This window comes from Cyprinodon tularosa, unplaced genomic scaffold (assembly GCF_016077235.1).
Source record: "Cyprinodon tularosa strain WSP-4 unplaced genomic scaffold, ASM1607723v1 ctg315, whole genome shotgun sequence".
NCBI classification, from domain to species: Eukaryota; Metazoa; Chordata; class Actinopteri; order Cyprinodontiformes; family Cyprinodontidae; genus Cyprinodon; species Cyprinodon tularosa.
The window spans coordinates 715,150-735,224 of NW_024039025.1; the positions used below are offsets into that span (position 1 = coordinate 715,150).

The 20,075-nt window shown below is 41.6% G+C and overlaps 1 protein-coding gene across 1 annotated transcript in view; it reads right to left on the reverse strand.

The window, feature by feature from the left end:
• Positions 1 to 730: 730 nt before the first annotated feature.
• The window catches only part of LOC119788380 (deleted in malignant brain tumors 1 protein-like), a 59,641-nt gene continuing 40,296 nt past the window's right edge, over positions 731 to 20,075 (reverse strand). Inside the window, exons 24-33 of the mRNA XM_038292693.1 lie at positions 18,016 to 18,330; positions 15,735 to 16,034; positions 15,279 to 15,587; positions 14,335 to 14,649; positions 9,975 to 10,283; positions 9,602 to 9,895; positions 9,171 to 9,506; positions 8,987 to 9,094; positions 2,060 to 2,141; positions 731 to 1,469 (exon numbers count right to left, since the gene is read on the reverse strand). Of these exons, the coding sequence (XP_038148621.1) occupies positions 1,319 to 1,469; positions 2,060 to 2,141; positions 8,987 to 9,094; positions 9,171 to 9,506; positions 9,602 to 9,895; positions 9,975 to 10,283; positions 14,335 to 14,649; positions 15,279 to 15,587; positions 15,735 to 16,034; positions 18,016 to 18,330 (2,519 nt within the window). The 3' untranslated portion in view covers positions 731 to 1,318. The remainder of the gene's footprint in view (positions 1,470 to 2,059; positions 2,142 to 8,986; positions 9,095 to 9,170; positions 9,507 to 9,601; positions 9,896 to 9,974; positions 10,284 to 14,334; positions 14,650 to 15,278; positions 15,588 to 15,734; positions 16,035 to 18,015; positions 18,331 to 20,075) is intronic.

A 20,075-nucleotide genomic window follows, 5' to 3' on the forward strand; every position in this document is an offset into this window, starting at 1 on the left:
TTTTTCCAATATTGCTAAAAAAAAAGTCCTTATTCTTTTATGAGGAGGTTTTCCCAGGCCTGTTGATGTATATCGCCAAAAGTGTATGAAAACCCTTTTTTGGCATTTACACATCGGCGGGAACGGAGATGTTTATTCTTTTTAATTATGAGGCTCATTTATGAGCATTAACTTTGGAATTGGAACAATCAGAAGTTTTACCAGTCACATGTAGGACTATTTAAAAAAATATCCAAAAATAGGCTTAGAGGAGTTCATTTTGGACAACATGCACATAAGCCTTAAGTTTGTGCATTAGTACCAACTGGCCACGAGTTATGCCTTTTCCATGCACTTATACGACCAGAATGTCTCTTGCCAATGAATTATTAATGCATGGCTGCGGGATAATGAGGTTGCACCGCCTAAGTGACACATTATTATCCTATTATGCAATACTTTCACTTTTATTTGAGCCTTACTTTAATATTTATCAAATAGTAATATCAACAGAGAAGCCGTAAAATACCATTAATCTAACAGTCGTGCAAACGACTTAAAGTATTGTTAACTGAAGCAAGAAGTGTATTTATTAGAGATTCAGAGCCGTATGTATCTGGTATGTCCTTTAAAAATGATTGCAAATGCTATTTGATTTTAGGTAAAACTTCATTAGAAATATCATCCAGTATTATATGTATTTAACACCATCTCTCATCTTCTCATCTAATGTTCATTGATTACTTAGGAAATTAACAACAAATGGTATTTGTATGACTTACAATTTTATTAATCAATTATATTTCACAAAATATAATTACTGAGAAACACACAAAAAAAACAAATTGTCTTCTGTCTACCAGCAACTGATTTTTGACCCTACTGTTTTTATAATATACCCTATCTATAAAAATTGCTATAGCAATATGTAGGAAAATAGTTGATTCATACTAAATATGGCATTAAATATGATTAAAGGTTTATTTTATCTATGTGCAATCATTGCAATTTATCTTAGAGCAAATTATAAGATATCCATTATTACATTGTAAAACAAAAATGAAAAATTACTTTTCTGAAAAGAGTCTTAAAAACACAACAAAGTTCCTGTTGCCTGTAGAGCTCCTATGTATTTTCCTATACACCATCATAAGTCCAATTTTCTGTCTCTCATACAGAAGCTTACACCATGAAGTCTCAGTACATTAAAAAAAATCATTGTTGTTGTTTTCTAAGGTATATTAGTGAAACACTCACTTTAGGTTTGATGTTGTGTTACTTTGAAAAAAAGAAATGTAAGCTTTTGTTGAAAGTTACTGCTGGAGGAATGTCTCCACCCTCAATCAACCAGTGGGTCAAGTTCATAACAAACTTTTCCTGCCAAGTCTTCTGGGGCTTTCTCTCCAATGCTCTCAGTATCAAGGTTGGTGCTTGTTCCTTTCATGCTGGCAGTAGGTCGTCCTTTTACATACAAGGGGTTGGTACGTTCCCTAAAAAAAAAAAAGACAACAGATCTCAGATTCGATTTATGTTACCATGTCATGGTTTCCAATGTGTTGCATCTCAAATGAGCCACAGTGATTTTTGACTACAGAAAGGAGAAGTGCTGACTCATGTCATAAGACTTTGAATCAAGTCAGACAAACTTTAAATTCAGCCCAATCAAATCAAAAAAGACTTGCTACATCCACACGGAGCCGAATGAGTTATTGCCACAGAAAGCTTTGAGTGTAAAGATAAAATGGCCTAAATTATTAAATGGGACCATAATGAGAATTGCAAAATGTTGGCATTCCAGCTATTGTTGCGGCAAGGCTGCCACAAAAGTAAAGAAGGAAAAGGAGAAGGAACACAGCAGAGAATGTGTTGGTGTAAAATCCAAAGTAAAATGAAAAATAATTTGACACAGATTCTCAAACTCAACTCTGAGGTCATTGTTGTTTATGTCTTGTCATAACAAAAGAAGTAATTATTCTGGAGGGATTACAGACCTTCTCCCTCCAATCTGATTAAATAATTTTAGAAAGGAGAAAGGAACAAAACTTTCAGCGCATGTGTGATAGTTGCAAGTTATTCTTACCTTTCATCGAGTGCCCCGTTGCTTCTGTCGTCCAGATCGTTTTTTTTGGGCTCTAACCTGTTGCTAAACTGAACCATGACACCTAAAACACAAGCATAACATCTCAGTCATCTAGATTCAATTTTTGCTTTCACCAAATAATCATAATAAAAAATGATAAAAACCTGCGTAATATGACATTAAAATCGAGATAAATCTACCCTTAAATTCAATTTCCTTTATATAGTGGGTAAATTATATATTTTAAGAGATAATCTTTTTATTTAAGATCATCAGGAATATTTTACCAAGAGGATACAGAGAGCTGATTTCTCATTGCAAAATCTCTTGCCCTTTCTCTTCAGCTCAGAATTTGGGTACAAATGGTGTAATGATAAATGAAAAGATTAATGTGTGTTGATTTAGTCGGATGTTTTCAACCATTATCCTGCAGAATGTCCCAATAATTGTTCGTTTTCAGTTTTATGTTGTAAGTAAAGGGAGTTTTATTGAAAATAACTGTATATTTAAAGAATTCATTATGCCAAGCAATCTAATTATTTTATTCAGAAGAAACAGCGCCACAGCATCAAAGCTCCTACATTGTTTTATGTAAAACCCAGCTGCAGTATTTGGCTTTTCTGACAAAAAGATACAGATTTATTTCAAGAACAGGTCATTTTTATCAAACTTTTTTCAAGTAGGGTAGAACAGGGTTTTTTTTTGGATGAGTGGAATCAAATCAAATGAAATAACAAGTACATTTTAAGGTTTTGACATTCTTTTAGCATAGGTGCCAACAAATATGTGAAAATATGCATTTATTCATTGCTTATATAGTCAGTGTGTTAATATCTAAAATATTTATTACACCCTCTGAGTGTTTAACGGCTATAACCAGGGGCGGATTAAGAAATTTTGGCCCCCTGGGCCTGACATGGACTTGGCCCCTCAACCCCCCGCGCTTGCGGGCGCACACACACGCACGCACTATGCAAGAAATACTGTATACTGTGAACAGACATGCACACTGTCCTGTACAGAAGAGTGCACATACTGCACACACGCTATTAGGTATACCACACAGACACTGACAAGCACAGGTTTCACACAGACACAGGGGGAGGGGATAAATGGCCTAAAAATAAACATTTTGGAAAATGATTATGCCCACTTCAGTGATGGTGCATTGGGTCATTTGAGAGATATTATGTATTGGAAGTTGGTAGCTATCATGAAATAAACCCCCCACCCCACCCAAAAAACTAAATCGGGCATGATTTTTGCCCCCTTTTCCTCCCTTCTATCATTAAAAATAAAATTATATCTTAGGAAAACACTTTGGCATAACGGCAGCTGTGCAGCAAATTGAGGCTCAAAGTCTGTATCTATTTGTGGTTAAGCTTGAGGAGAAGGAGAAAGGTAAAATGATAACATGCATCGGAGAGCACCACAAAGAAAGGTGTAGGCCAGTTCATGGTACAAGGGCTGCATGCAGGTCAAGATAGCCCATTTCCAAGAATGCTATAGTGGCTGGACAGGCACTGGACATGTCCTGAACTCAGTGTCAGACGTGGCTGCCGAATACTTGGATGAAGTGAAGCAGATGACAGATCTCATGCTGCCCCATCTGAAGACTGTCCTGGCCAGGCAGAGGATGGATGAGGAGACCTTCCTAATGGACCCTGTCAGTGAACAGGCTAGTAACATTGATGGCACCCCTGTGCACAACATTGGGATGGAGAGACAATGTGGCAAGGTGGACTACAAACTGAAGAAGTTGGGCACACTGAACGCAGCCAATAGGTCAATAATTTTACAGAAGTGCCAGGAGCTTCAGAGGTTTCAAGGCAGCAGCACAAGCAAAAAGGGAGGTTGAACTCAACTGGAGTAAATTCATGAAGGCAAAATTCGAGAGTAGGGCAGATGAGAAACAAGAGATGGCTCAAAGAAAGGAGAGTAAGAGACTAGACATGCTGGACACACTGAAATCTTTTGATGGCCCCTTCACGATAGTGGGGAAGTTGAAAAGTTCCTTGTGGATGAAAGTCTGCACAAGAATGCAAAGCTGCAGAGAATGAAGCTTGAGGTTCAGTTTGCCAGAGAAAGCACCAAGCTTCTGCCTAAAGTCAATCCTATCTTCACAATCCAGGTGACACTTCCCAGAAATGGCAAAAGTGCAATTCTCCAAGTCATAATGGATACTTAGAATTTTATGGTGGTGGTAAGTATTCATGAAAACAGGTAGCCTAACATTAGTGAATGGGTGAATTCTGGAAATAACCTAAAAATCTTACACAGTGCACCTTTAAGCAAGGGGTTTCTTTCGTGCTTTCATCCACCACATCATTGAAGTCCAACTCTCTTGTCAGCTCACTCTCAATTGCCATTAGAGATAACGCATTTAATCTTTTCTGAGTCATTCTTGTGCGCAGCTCATTTTTTACTCTTGACAAAAGAGAGAATGAGCGTTCTCCCTCACAGTTACTGACCGGTAGAGTGAGAAAAATCTGTAGCGCAATGTATGTATTAGGAAACGTAGGCTGTAGTCCAAAATGTATTATTGTTTTGAGCAGTCCTGAAGGGGTCCTCTCCTCATCAGTGTTGTTGAGCTGTATAAAAGATTTGAACTGTATAAGCTCCTGTCCAAGACTTTCATTGAGGTCAGATGGGTATGATTCAGTGAGAATCTTGGCCTTGTGAAGGACTGAAGCATTGGACTCTGTATCCAAAGAGAAAAGGACACTGAACAAATTGTTCAGATGTTTGTAGGCCTCCAGACGGTGATTAAGGCTTGAACTCAGTTGATCAATAGAGGCAATAAATGTCTCTATTTGAAACAGTTGCCTTCCCTCAAGCACAACATCTGGGGATGCTGATTCATCAGCAAACTTTTTACGTTTCCTCGTCCGTTCAGCCCTGTAAGATGGGGTGCCACCCAACATGTTTAAGGCTTTCTGCTCAAAATGATCAAATAGATCTCTTTGGGAGAGAACAAAGGTGCGCAGAGATTCCAGCAATCTAACTGCTGTACCAAGGTCCATGTCTGCTTTTTGAAGTTGCAGACTTGTGGCCTGAAATCTGGACAGAACAGTGTCCCAAAAGCCTGCCATTAAAGGCCATCTCAAGTGAATCCAGCTTCCGCACTAGACTGTCAGCTTCAGTCCGTGTGTCTCGTTTCTCTGTGTCATCAGTGGAAATAACCTGTAGTGCTGCTTTTATTTTACTGTAGTTCTGCCACAGTGCTTTGGTAGATTCTGCACGGCAACTCCAACGCGTGTTGGATAAAGCTTTAAGTGTGAGATCTATGTTGGAATTGCCAAATACCCTGTCCCATCGGTGTGTGGATGCAGTTGTGAAGTTGTATATAGACTGATTCAAGTCAAAATACTTAGAGACTTCATTTCCACATCTGTCAATGCTGTTGACTCCCACCAAATTCAAAGAGTGAGCTGCACATGGAATATAGTGTATTAATGGGTTGTTTTTCTTTAAGTGAGCCTGCAACCCATTATACCTCCCTGACATGTTGCTGGCATTATCATAAGCCTGCCCCCTGCAATTTGACAGCTCTAACCCTAGATTTTCCAACACAGACATGACACAGTTAGCCAAACTTTCACCTGTATGGCTAGTAATAGGCTCAAAACCCACAAAGCGTTCAACAACACTGCCCTCTTTGCTAACAAAACGGAATATGAATGTCAATTGGTCCACATGAGATAAATCTGGGGTTGAATCCACAATGATAGAGTAGTATTTGCTTGCTTGCAGTTCATCTGCTATAGCCTGTTTGGTTTTTGCACCCATCAATTCAATGAATTCCTCACAAATGGTGGAGGACAGATATGAGGTATTACCTCGACCCATCTGCCCAAACTTTCTGATGTGATCCTTTAGAAAGGGATCAAATTCAGCCAGGACCTCCAGAATACCAAGGTAGTTCCCATTGAGAGGAGACCCTAACGATTCATTTTTACCCCTAAATGCAAGGCCCCTTTCTGCAAGGAATTTAATGACTGCAACAACTCTTTGTAACACCTGCCTCCAATAGCTGCTCTCTGCCTGAAACTGTTTGAACAGGTCTGCATCAACTGTGGCACCTTTGGCGCGGTTCAAGACTGCTTGCATGCAGGTTATGTGCTCAGCACTTTGCTCATGTTCACCAAATCTTTCTGAGTGTTTCCAATCACAATAGCCTGTCACAAAAGAATGCGTTTTTGGGGAAAACAGTTTGCATGCAAAGCAGTAAACATTACCAGTAGAGGGAGAGTACATCAGCCACTCTCTTTGTACTCGTCCATTGGGCAAGTGTGAAGTAAAATGTTCATTGTTTAGGCATCGGGTTTTGCCTCCTAGCCCACTGTTCCTCACAGAAGCTGGATAATGGCTGTGACGGTTGTGAAATGATTTTGCACCTCTTTGAATAAGAACTTCCTTCATTGACTCAGTGAGGGTCTCAGCCCATTTAGCGGGATCACTAGGTAGAGTTGTCACTGTAGATGGTGTTGAAGAAAGATTCAGCTCATTTTCTATGCTGTCCAGAGGTGCAGTGACCTCACATTCATCCGAGCAACTGGCTACTGCTGAATTGGTTGAATCATAAGCATCAGAAGCATTTGGTTCAGTGTCTACACTTGTAGTGGTCTCAGGATCTTGGGAGCTACATGCTAGCTCAGGTGCATTGCTAACCTTAGCTGAATTTGCAGTAGCATTTATAGAATTGCTTTCAGCAGATGTCTTTGTACTGAAGAAGCTGGAGATATTTGGAACACTCTCAAGTAAAACTGATTCCTTTTTTTTCTTTTCTTGCTGAATTTTTTTTCTAGCTCCTCCACTTAAACGTTTATGATCCATATTTCCCTTCTTTCTTTGCACATTGGCTCTTTGCCTATCACAACAGATAAACCAACTATGTGTGTGTGTGTGTGTGTGTGTGTGTGTGTGAGTTTGTTTGTGTGTTTATGATCGGTGCTGCTTCCTTCAAGTGTGTGAGGTGATTTAGAAAACTAGCAACCCAGCATCAACACTCCAAAGCAGAGAATAACAGCTTACTAGCATAGACAATTGAGAGCAGAGAATCAACTTATTCGTCTGATAGACAGCAGGAGAGCAGAGTGGTCAGTGATGATCGAATCAAGAAAATGTCTAAATGGCAAGGGAACAGACTGATTTGTACTGAGGAGAAAGAGAGAGAGAGCCAATTACAGTGAAATATATTCCAAAAGAGCCAAGTGACTAGCTGAAGGCAGGGACAAATGCCTTGGAGTGAACAACAAGAGTGCAAAGTACCAAATGGCAAAATGTGGGAAGACCAACAGGCAGATCCGCTTTTACCACTTATCTTCACAACCAAAAAGTCGCTAAATGATGTTTTTAGTCGCTAGCCAGGTATGGCCAAAAGACACGAAATCTAGCGGAAAATATAAATGGAAAATATAAGAATTTCCAAGTAATGCTCAACCTCAAGTGTGTGTGTGTGTGTGTGTGTGTGTATGCGCGCGTTAAACTTCTTGTTGAATGATTTCAAATTATCTCTGAGTCTGAACTGAGGGAAAGGAAACCAAATTTTGAGCAGTCTCTCACGAGTTCAAAATACCAAATGAGGAGATTCTAAAAGAACAGACCGGTTTATGAAAGACTCGATGGGGGAGGGGCACAGCTAAGAATACTTGAGTGAGATTCTGTGATCCAAATTCGAGAGAGAGCTTTTTGATAATGATAATTTGTCAGAGTAAGGTTGTGTAATCAAAATTTGAGAATGAGCTTTGTCAATCAATCAAGAATATTTGCATTAAGTTCTGTGATCAAAATTCAGAAACAACCTTTAATAATTGATAAAGAATATGTGAGTGAGGTTGTGTGATCCATCCAATTTGAGAATTAGCTTTGATAATAATGATTGAGAGCCTCTGGCCCTCTGTGGATCATGGCCGCGGGGCCAATTTTGCCTGGCCCCTTGGGGCCTCTGTGGGTCGTGGCCGCGGGGCCAAGTTGGCCTGGCCCCTTGGGGCCTCTGACCCTCTATGGATCGGGGCCAAGTTGGCCTGACCCCTCGGGCCTCTGGCCCTCTATGGATTATGGCCGCGGGGCCAAGTTGGCCTGACCCCTTAGGACCTCAGGCCCTCTGTGGGTCACGGCCGTGGGGCCAAGTTGACCTTGCCCCTTGGGGCCTCTTACCCTCTATGGATCGTGGCCGCGGGGCCAAGTTGACCTGGCCCCTTGGGGCCTCTGGCCTTCTGTGGCTTGCGGCCGCGGGGCCAAGTTGGCCTGGCCCTTTGGGGCCTCTGGCCTTCTGTGGGTCGTGGCCGCGGGGCCAAGTTGGCCTGGCCCCTTGGGGCCTCTGACCGTCTATGGATCATGGCCGCGGGGCCAAGTTGACCTGGCCCCCTGGGGCCTCTGACCCTCTATGGATCGTGGCCGCGGGGCCAAGTTGACCTGGCCCCCTGGGGCCTCTGACCCTCTATGGATCGTGGCCGCGGGGCCAAGTTGGCCTGGCCCCTTGGGGCCTCTGACCGTCTATGGATCGTGGCCGCGGGGCCAAGTTGGCCTGGCCCCTTGGGGCCTCTGACCGTCTATGGATCATGGCCGCGGGGCCATGTTGGCCTGACCCCTTGGGGCCTCTTACCCTCTATGGATCATGGCCGCGGGGCCAAGTTGGCCTGACCCCTTAGGACCTCAGGCCCTCTGTGGGTCGTGGCCGCGGGGCCAAGTTGACCTGGCCCCTTGGGGCCTCTTACCCTCTATGGATCATGGCCCCTTGGGGCCTCTTACCCTCTATGGATCGTGGCCGCTGGGCCAAGTTGGCCTGGCCCCTTGGGGCCTCTGGCCCCCTGGGCCTGGGCCCGGCAGGCCCGGTCATTAATCCACCTATGGCTATAACAGGCTCATTGGACCACCGTAAAATATATTATTTGAGGATCATTAACAATTAAATAGTAATCTTACCTGCACCTCGCCATTTCTTCTTCCAAACAAAGAAACCAATGACCAATAGGATAAGGAATAGCACTAAAACACTCACAGCACCAGCAACAACTGACGAGGAGGAGGTTGCTGTAAGGATAAAAAGAGGTGTTAAAAGAAAAAAAATTCAATACAAATATGAAAGAAATTAAGGTATCTTTGTTACCGAGTACAGTGACTTGGAGTGACTTGGAGGGAAGGGAAGAGAAGGAAGAAGATGATATGTTGATGGAGTAGAGACAAGAATACTCTCCTTGGTCTTTAAAATCTATTTCTGGGAATTCAAAGTATGCCATGTAGAAGATGGTGTGTCCAAAGGCCGGTTTTGACTGAGTAATGTTTTTTTTAGACCTAGCCAGGTAGAAGATGCCCCCAGGGTATCTGGAATGAGTGGAGCAGGTTATGGAGAAGGCGCTCCCTTTGGTCACAGATATTTTAACAGGACTGTAGATCACCATCGCATGACCAGATGATAGAGAGATACTGGGGATCTCTAATTTCACTGCACGATTGAAAAACAAAAGACATTTTTACACATGGAAACACTAAGTTTTGTAAAATCCTATGCAAACAGAACAATAAAAAACTCTTCATTACCTCGAACTGTTAGATCAATAGTATTTCCTTGAGGATAATAGATTGTTTGATCTGGCAGTTTCTTATGGTATTCACAAAAGTATGACCCATTGAGACTGAAATCGGCTTGAGGGAAGACAAAAGTTGCTGCTTCGTGCTCTGAGAATTTTTCCTTAGAAAATGAACCTTGAGTATTTTTCAGTATAAATGTCCCACCCAGGTGCTGTGTTGACACAGTACAGGTGATTTCCACCTTTTCACCCCAGTTAACCTCTGTTGTAGGACTTAAAGTAATTTGGGGCTTTTCTAGATCACCTGAAAAAGATTTGCAGAGTCATGAAGGCTGAATCTAAGAAAACAGAATCATAAATCCAAAATGAACCTGGATCCTTACCTAAACAGATGACACCAGCATCCTCACCATGTCCACAGTTGTTCTCTCCAAAACCCCGGTGTGTGCACTGTGTAAGAGCAGCTTCTTGGCCTGTACACTCCACATTATCCATCCAAATTGGACCGGAGCCTCTCCCAAAATGGGCACTGGTGGGGGCAGAGACTGCATGACCACAACCAAGCTGTCTGCACACCACATCTGCATTGCTCATTTCCCAGTCATCATCACACACTGTACCCCATTTGCCTTTGTAGAAGATCTCCACTCTTCCAGAACACTGGCTTGAGCCGCCAACTAACCTCACAAGGGCTGCATAAGACCAAAAAAAAATTTCATCACAAACCTGGCGGATACTTAAAGTCCTCAAGATGCTTAAAGTAATCATGAGTGAACCTTTCACTGTTAAAAAAGAATGAATGAAAGCTGTCAGACTCTGCATTTATCTAAATGTATTAAGATTGCAATTTGTAAGCTGATAATTCAATTTCCTATTTCAAGCTATTCATTGACCTAATCCACATCCTACCCTCTTATTAAAATAGGCTTAAAAGAAGGTCTGACGGCTGCTGCTCCTAACTATTCTCGCAGTGAAAACTCTTTTTGCTGATATTAGGATCAATCAAGCTGTAATCAGTAGGAAATCAAGTGAATGTGTAGAAAGAGTGTCAGCATTTTTCAGGCCAGCAACCACACCTGTGTTCAACACTTTGCATACAGATAGGAATCTACCATCACATACCTGTTGGGGTTTGTCTCTCAGAAACTCTAACAAAGTTTAGCAGCACATTGCTGCTGACATTTTGTTCACTCAGGTGCTTTAAAGAATTATGGAGGATTAATAGTCCCACAAATAATATCTGTATATATGTTTGAGGAGTTTAAAAGGCTTTATACTTTATCCAGGGGGAAAATTGCATCCTCTACCTACTAATTAGCCATGTAGGCAAATTGCATGGGATCTATGTGGTTAACCGTTATGGACAGAGTTCCCTGCTCACTAGCCTCTATTATTATGTTTAGAATTGATAATAAGGTATACAGGTGCTGGTCATAAAATTAGAATATCATGAAAAAGTAGATTGATTTCAGTAATTCCATTTAAAAAGTGAAACTTGTATATTATATTCATACATTACATACAAACTCATATATTTCAGATGTTTATTTTGTTTAATTTTGATGATTACAAATGACAACAAATGAAAATCTCAAATTCATCATATCAGAAAATTAGAATATTACTGAAGACCAATAAAAACAAAGGATTTATAGAAATGTTGGCCAACTGAAAAGTATGAACATGAAAAGTATGAGCATGTACAGCACTCAGTATTTAGTTGGGCCTCCTTTGGCCTGTATTACTGCAGCAATGCGGCGTGGCATGGAGTCGATCAGTCTGTGGCACTGCTCAGGTGTTATGATAGCCCAGGTTGCTCTAATAGTGGCTTTTAGCTCTTCTGAATTGTTGGGTCTGGTGTATTGCATCTTCTTCTTCACAATACCCCATAGATTTTCTATGGGGTTAAGGTCAGGAGAGTTTGCTGGCCAATTAAGAACAGGGATACCATGGTCCTTCAACCAGGTACTGGTTAGGGGTGTGCAAAATAATCGTGATGATGATGCATCGTGATTCTAATTTTCGTGATCTACTGCATCGATTCTTGATGCCAAGAATCGATTATTAATTTAAAAAAATGAATAAATGAAATTGCATGAATGGCTGGCGAACATCAGCCAAAAACAAGTGCAATACCACTTCCAGTCCAGTAGATGTCGCTGCAAATGTGTTGACGCACGCTGCCTTGTGTCACAAGCATTTCCGGCCGTGGGATACTGTGCCGAGTCATTCAAAAACAAAACATGGAGGAGAAAATATTGCAATGCATCGCAATAATTCAAGTATCGTGATGCATCGTGATAGAATCGCATCGTGGCCTGTGAATCGTGATTCGAATCGAATCGTGACTTCTTTGGCAATACCCACCCCTAGTACTGGTAGCTTTGGCACTGTGTGCAGGTGCCAAGTCCTGTTGGAAAATGAAATCTGCATCTCCAAAAAGTTGGTCAGCTGCAGGAAGCATGAAGTGCTCTAAAACTTCCTGGTATGTGGCTGCGTTGACCCTGGACCTCAGAAAACACAATGGACCAACACCAGCAGATGACATGGCACCCCAAACCATCACTGACTGTGGAAACTTTACACTGGACTTCAAGCAACGTGGATGAAGTGCCTCTCTTCTTTTCCTCCAGACTCTGGGACCTTGATTTCCAAAGGAAATGCAAAATTTACTTTCATCAGAGAACATGACTTTGGACCACTCACCAGCAGTCCAGTCCTGTTTCTCTTTAGCCCAGGCAAGACGCTTCTGACGCTGTCTGTGGTTCAAGAGTGGCTTGACACAAGGAATGCGACAGCAGAAACCCATGTCTTTCATACGTCTGTGTGTGGTGGTTCTTGAAGCACTCACTCCAGCTGCAGTCCACTCTTTGTGAATCTCCCCCACATTTTTGAAGGGGTTTTGTTTCACAATCCTCTCCAGGGTGCGGTTATCTCTCTTGCTTGTACACTTTTTTCGACCACATCTTTTCCTTCCCTTCGCCTCTCTATTAATGTGCTTGGACACTGAGCTCTGTGAACAGCCAGCCTCTTTAGCGATGACCTTTTGTGTCTTGCCCTCCTTGTGCAAGGTGTCGATGGTCGTCTTTTGGACAACTGTCAAGTCAGCAGTCTTCCCCATGATTGTGTAGCCTATAGAACTAGACTGAAAGACCATTTAAAGGCTTTTGCAGGTGGTTTGAGTTAATTAGCTGATTAGAGTGTGGCACCAGGGGCCATCAATTTTGAACCTTTTCACAATATTCTAATTTTCTGATATGATGAATTTGAGATTTTCATTTGTTGTCATTTGTAATCATCAAAATTAAACAAAATAAACATCTGAAATATATGAGTTTGTATGTAATGTATGAATATAATATACAAGTTTCACTTTTTAAATGGAATTACTGAAATCAATCTAATTTTTCATGATATTCTAATTTTATGACCAGCACCTGTAATGGTCTGAGGCCATTTGGAACTTTTCACTGTATTGTGTCGGGTAACAGGGAAATAATAAATGACTGCCATGCTTGTGGAACAAAGGCAGTGCAGAGAAACCTCTCAAAAATGTGTTCAAACACAGGACCCATCTGGGTCTCACAACCTTTTAGAACCACTTTATAAGGATTATTTCCTTCAAAAATTGTTTATGGCTGCACAGATTAAATCAGTTTTATCATTGAAATCATGCTTGTCAAAACTGGAGTGGTTGTCATCCCAATTATTTGCAAGCCAGAAATCTGGGGAAAAACTTTTTGGTCATTTCCCATTTATTATCTTCAGTGGTATTCAGGCATGTTTGGCATTATCCTTACTCAAAATTTGTTCCTTGTAACCTTGTATCGTTAATTGTGTTTTGTTTGAGTTTTTTTTTTAATTTTTTTGCTTTCTTAGTCATATAAGTGATTTCCTTCTCTAGATGACCCTCAGCATATCCCCAAATCAATTCTACTCTTTTATTGTTTAAAAGGTGTTTCATGTTTTTATTAACTCATAGGTTTCTATGTGGATATATTTTTATCTGTTTTGTTTTTATAATATAATGAGCACAGAAGTCAACACAAATGGTTATAGTAAATGTGAGCAGTTCAACATTGATGGTGGGAGACCACCTTACTAAGTAATATGTCCAAAATACACTCAAGACCTCAACTCTTAATCAGAGTATTTTTTCCAACACTGAATATCATTCACAGTGGGTTTTTCTTTTTTTTTTTTTATCTTCTGCCAATATATTGGTAAAAGATAAATAAGGTTATGGTCAAATAGGTGGCCAATAGGTGGACAGCATCCCGCCTCATAACGACCAGATTGGCAGTACTATGTTGGAGTAGCTTTATCAAATAAAGATTACAGATGTTCAAAATGGACTTTCCCTTGACTTCCAGTGATATTGCCTTTATTTCTATGGCCTAACTCTTACCCTTACCAACACATACCTAACCCTAAACATTACTTAATCTCAATTCACACCTTAGTCCTAAACCTAATCCTCACTCCAAAAAGAGAACTTCTCCTTATGGGGACCAGTCGTTTCTTCCGAAAAACACCTATAAGTCCCGAAAATGTAAATTATATCTGGGAAATTGTCACCACAGAGTAGCAAAAATCTTGCCACAGAAAAAACACACATACATATACAGTATTTTTAGGCAGCTTTTAAATTTCATACATTTTATACTGAGAAGAATAGTCAGAAGAACTTGGATATGCTTTTGAAAGTTTAAAATTATATGGTAGTATCTTCAAGCTTCTTACCTGCACACATGACCCCTGCATCATGCTCATGTCCGCATGTTGATCTACTGAAACCATTCACAGAGCATTTCTGTAAAGAAGTCAGATTGTTGAAGCATGTGCTGCTGGACTCCACCACAGTTCCGTTGCCTTGACCAAAGCTGGCACCACCAGGAGCAGTTATAGCACGGCCACACTCCAGCACCTCGCATACCACTCCTGCTTTGCTTTCCGTCCAGGATGCATCACATACTGTATGCCATGTGTCACCATGACGGACTTCAACTCTTCCAGAGCACTCATCCTTTCCATTAGCCAACCGGACCTCCAAGCTCCCTTTGAAGTCAGATCATAAAAAATATGTAATCATTCTAACAAAGAGTTTGGAAGTCAGGAGTTTTTAAACAACAATAAATCTTAGCGAAAAGAACTTCAGTGTGTACTTTCAACATAAACAATGTCAAGCTAAAAAAAGTGAAGGAAAGCATCGACGACCATGAATATTTAATTTTTCAAACATTGGCTGTGTCCAAACGTCCACCCCAACCCGTTAATCCCTCAATCACTATATAGGGCAGGAGCTATATAGCGGACTTTATGGTTAACTGAGTTAACTGACCGTTCAGACAGGTGATCACTACTTTTCGCTCCCAGTTGGTCACGTGACTCTGCCTCCCTGCATGGTCCCTACGTCATCTTTGTTATTTGTCGCTGCTGTTGGGTAGCGACAGTTGCGCTGTGATGACAAATCTGATAAGGCTTTGTGAGGAGAGCTCTCACAAAGCATTCCAAGATATATCTGCCTGTCTAGTGACCATGGATGATCTCTACTTTTTCAAGGTGAATTGTGGGAAATTTCAAGTCCACCACTTTTTAATCCACTAGAGTTTAGACATTCATCTAAAATGGCATAATCACTATATAGGGATTAGGGCGTACATTAGGACACAGCCATCAATTCTTACCTGTGCAAATCACACCAGCTATAGCAGTTGTGTTGCAGGTTCTGTCTCTATAAGGTCTCTGTGGGCATTGAGAGAGTGTAGACTCCCTTCCATTGCATTCAATTTGTTCAATCCAGGTCTGTCCGGAGCCCACTCCAAACTCAGACAATCTGGTAATCTTGTGAGCCCTTCCACAGTTTAGCTGTCTGCACACCACCATTGCATCATCCATGTCCCATGATTCCCCACACACAGTTCCCCACTGGCCTTTATCATAAAACTCCACTCTTCCAACACAGTGGTGAGACCCATCAGCTAACCTAACATTTCCTGAAAATTACAGGTGAAAGAAAGCAATAGTCATGAAATTGAAAGTATAAGTCATGTTTTAAAACTCAATAATAATTACTATAATTCAATAATAATAATAATAATTCAAATGAGATAGATTGTGTTAAAACACAACATAGCACATACCAGAACACTGCACTGATGCCTCTTCAGTATGATCATTTCCTGTCTTGGTATGCTCTCTCAGTGTACATTGAGTGACAGAATGCTCTGTACCACTACAACTCATCTTTAAGCCTCTGAGGTCTCCACTTTGACCAAATGATCCTGGAATCTTGACAGCATCTCCACAATTCATCTCTCTGCACACCACTGCAGCTTCACTCATACCAAAGTTGATATTGTATATTGGTGACCAGTGGCTACTGTGATAGACTTCAATTCTACCAGAGCACACATCACTGCCATTGATTAACCTGAGGTTAGCTAAAAAACATAAAACAATTTGGTTAGGGGGGCAAAACATTTAGACAAAGAACATATACCGTATTTTCACGACCATAAGGCGCACCGTACTAAAAGGCGCACTGTCAGTTATGTGTCCCATTTCTGTATTTAACACACACATAAGGCGCACCGAACTATAGGGCGCGTTTTTTTATATACAGTTACATGTCCTCTTCTACCTTTAAATACCTCTACTGCATTTAAAAATACAGCGGGGGCAAAACTGAGTATGACTGTGCTTTATTCATGTATTTATTACAAAGTATTAATCAAACCTGGGAGCTGGCCGTGAGACAGACACATCGCAGATGACACAGTGCTGTGATCACTCCTAAATTAACTTAAAATCCTGAAACCTGCCGACGGAATATGTTCGCTTTTATTACCGGTATCCTGGTGCCTGCAGTTTAAATTATTTAGATGAAAAACACCTGCCAGCCACCGCGTGAACCCGGAGGCTACCCGGCCCAGAGGCTGCTGATGAAGGGATTTCTACTGTCGGTGCACCGCTGGTATGTGGGGGTCTGAGCGCCTCCGACAGAAATAGATAATCTGGATGAACTGACTGCAATTATTAAGTTTTCAGGTGGACTTTCTCACTTAAAAACATATTAAAACTACTTTATTCCCACTGATCACAGCAAATATAGCTGCAAGATTTAGATTATTTAGATGAAAAAACACCTGCCAGCCACCGCGGTGAACCCTGCCCAGATGCTGCTATTGAATTAAGTTTTCAGGTAGAAAAATAGAGCGGGAGCAAAACTGAGTATGATTGTGCTTTATTCATGTATTTATTACAAAGTATTAATCAAACCCATCAAAGTCATCATCCTCTGTTTCTGAATTAAACAGCTGCGCTAAATCAGACATGCCAATTTCCCCTTCTTCGCTGTCAGAGTCACTTTCCGTGCAGCGCGGCTCCTCAGAAATAATGCCGGCTTTTGCGAAAGCTCGAACAACAGAGCCAGCAGACATGTTAGTCCAAGCATCTACAATCCATCCGCAAACGGTGGCGTAACTTGCCCGGCGCTGCCTTCCACTTATCCTGAAACTGTGGTCTCCGTCTGTCATCCATCGCTCCCACGCCGCTCGCAGCCTTACTTTGAACGGCCGCTTCACACCGATGTCGAGCGGTTGAAGTTCCTTTGTCAGACCCCCCGGGATAACGGCGAGCACAGCGTTCATTTGATTCACCTTTTTCTCACATCGGCTGTGAGATGGGCACGCAGCGATGGTGATGCGTGGAAAAAACCACCTGGTCTCCTCACATACACCTGCCTCAGCCACGCTTTCATCATCTCCTCATCCATCCAGCTTTTTTCATTTGCGTTAATATCATATGTCATCAGAGCGCTAAGTCTGTCTCGCTGTCAGCTCCCAGATCAGCTTCTCTGATTGGTTGATGCGGCGCGTCCAGCAGCAAAACTTCAATTTTTCCATCTCGAGCAGCAGCAGCGCGTTGGCGGTGCGTCAGATGCTTAAACGCTCTCGAAGCACTGCGCCTGCTGCTCAAAACGCGCTGCGGGACCTTTTGCTGCACCTATACGCGCGTCAACCATTGACTTTGCATGTAAACTTGCTGCTTCTGCTGCACCTGCTGGGTACGGTTCACACCGATGTCGAGCGGTTGAACAGCGAGCACAGCGTTAATTTGTTTCCCCATGTTTTTCACATCAGCTGTGAGATGGGCACGCATGGAGTTACATATTAACAGCGATGGTGATGAGTGGAAAAAAAACACCTGGTCTCCTTACATTCAGCCACTCTTTCATCATCTCCTCAATGAGGTGGTCTCAAAAGTCGCAGTTACAACACACATAGGGCGCACCGTACCAAAGGGCGCACCGCACATTTTGAGGGGAAAAAAAGACGTTTAAGTGCGCCTTATAGTCGTGAAAATACGGCACATATAACCAGACATTTGAAATAGTGGTTATTGAAATATTGTGTAACATACCTGAACAAATCACTCCAGCATCTTCCCCATGGCCACAATTATTTTCTCCAAAAGGAGGACGTCTGCAATGTATGAGCGAAGACTCATTGCCAATGCAATTGACGTCATCAAGCCAGATGTCTCCTTGGCCTTGACCAAAGTAAGCTGAAGTTTTAGCAGTCTGAGCACTTCCACAGTCCAAGGCTCTGCAAACGACCTGAGCATCTCTGATGTCCCATTCGTCATCACACACTGTTCCCCACTGGCCATCATGCAGAACCTCCACTCTGCCAGAGCATCGATCAGTGCCATTGACAACCCTAAGAGGTGGATTTCCTAAGGAACAGTCATGTTGTTGTTAAGTGGCAATTTTCTTTGGAATAGTATAAACTTTAGAAATTGGCTTATCTATATTAACCTACTTAAAATGGCACATAACTGAAACCCTAGAAGCAACTATATTCCTATGATTTTGTCTTTTGGTTAAATGATATCTGTTGTATCTTTGACTTATCTAGTACAGGTGCTGGTCATAAAATTAGAATATCATGAAAAAGTAGATTGATTTCAGTAATTCCATTTAAAAAGTGAAACTTGTATATTATATTCATACATTACATACAAACTCATATATTTCAGATGTTTATTTTGTTTAATTTTGATGATTACAAATGACAACAAATGAAAATCTCAAATTCATCATATCAGAAAATTATAATATTGTGAAAAGGTTCAAAATTGATGGCCCCTGGTGCCACACTCTAATCAGCTAATTAACTCAAACCACCTGCAAAAGCCTTTAAATGGTCTTTCAGTCTAGTTCTATAGGCTACACAATCATGGGGAAGACTGCTGACTTGACAGTTGTCCAAAAGACGACCATCGACACCTTGCACAAGGAGGGCAAGACACAAAAGGTCATCGCTAAAGAGGCTGGCTGTTCACAGAGCTCAGTGTCCAAGCACATTAATAGAGAGGCGAAGGGAAGGAAAAGATGTGGTCGAAAAAAGTGTACAAGCAAGAGAGATAACCGCACCCTGGAGAGGATTGTGAAACAAAACCCATTCAAAAATGTGGGGGAGATTCACAAAGAGTGGACTGCAGCTGGAGTGAGTGCTTCAAGAACCACCACACACAGACGTATGAAAGACATGGGTTTCTGCTGTCGCATTCCTTGTGTCAAGCCACTCTTGAACCACAGACAGCGTCAGAAGCGTCTTGCCTGGGCTAAAGAGAAACAGGACTGGACTGCTGGTGAGTGGTCCAAAGTCATGTTCTCTGATGAAAGTAAATTTTGCATTTCCTTTGGAAATCAAGGTCCCAGAGTCTGGAGGAAAAGAAGAGAGGCACTTCATCCACGTTGCTTGAAGTCCAGTGTAAAGTTTCCACAGTCAGTGATGGTTTGGGGTGCCATGTCATCTGCTGGTGTTGGTCCATTGTGTTTTCTGAGGACCAGGGTCAACGCAGCCACATACCAGGAAGTTTTAGAGCACTTCATGCTTCCTGCAGCTGAACAACTTTTTGGAGATGCAGATTTCATTTTCCAACAGGACTTGGCACCTGCACACAGTGCCAAAGCTACCAGTACCTGGTTGAAGGACCATGGTATCCCTGTTCTTAATTGGCCAGCAAACTCTCCTGACCTTAACCCCATAGAAAATCTATGGGGTATTGTGAAGAAGAAGATGCAATACACCAGACCCAACAATTCAGAAGAGCTAAAAGCCACTATTAGAGCAACCTGGGCTATCATAACACCTGAGCAGTGCCACAGACTGATCGACTCCATGCCACGCCGCATTGCTGCAGTAATACAGGCCAAAGGAGGCCCAACTAAATACTGAGTGCTGTACATGCTCATACTTTTCATGTTCATACTTTTCAGTTGGCCAACATTTCTATAAATCCTTTGTTTTTATTGGTCTTCAGTAATATTCTAATTTTCTGATATGATGAATTTGAGATTTTCATTTGTTGTCATTTGTAATCATCAAAATTAAACAAAATAAACATCTGAAATATATGAGTTTGTATGTAATGTATGAATATAATATACAAGTTTCACTTTTTAAATGGAATTA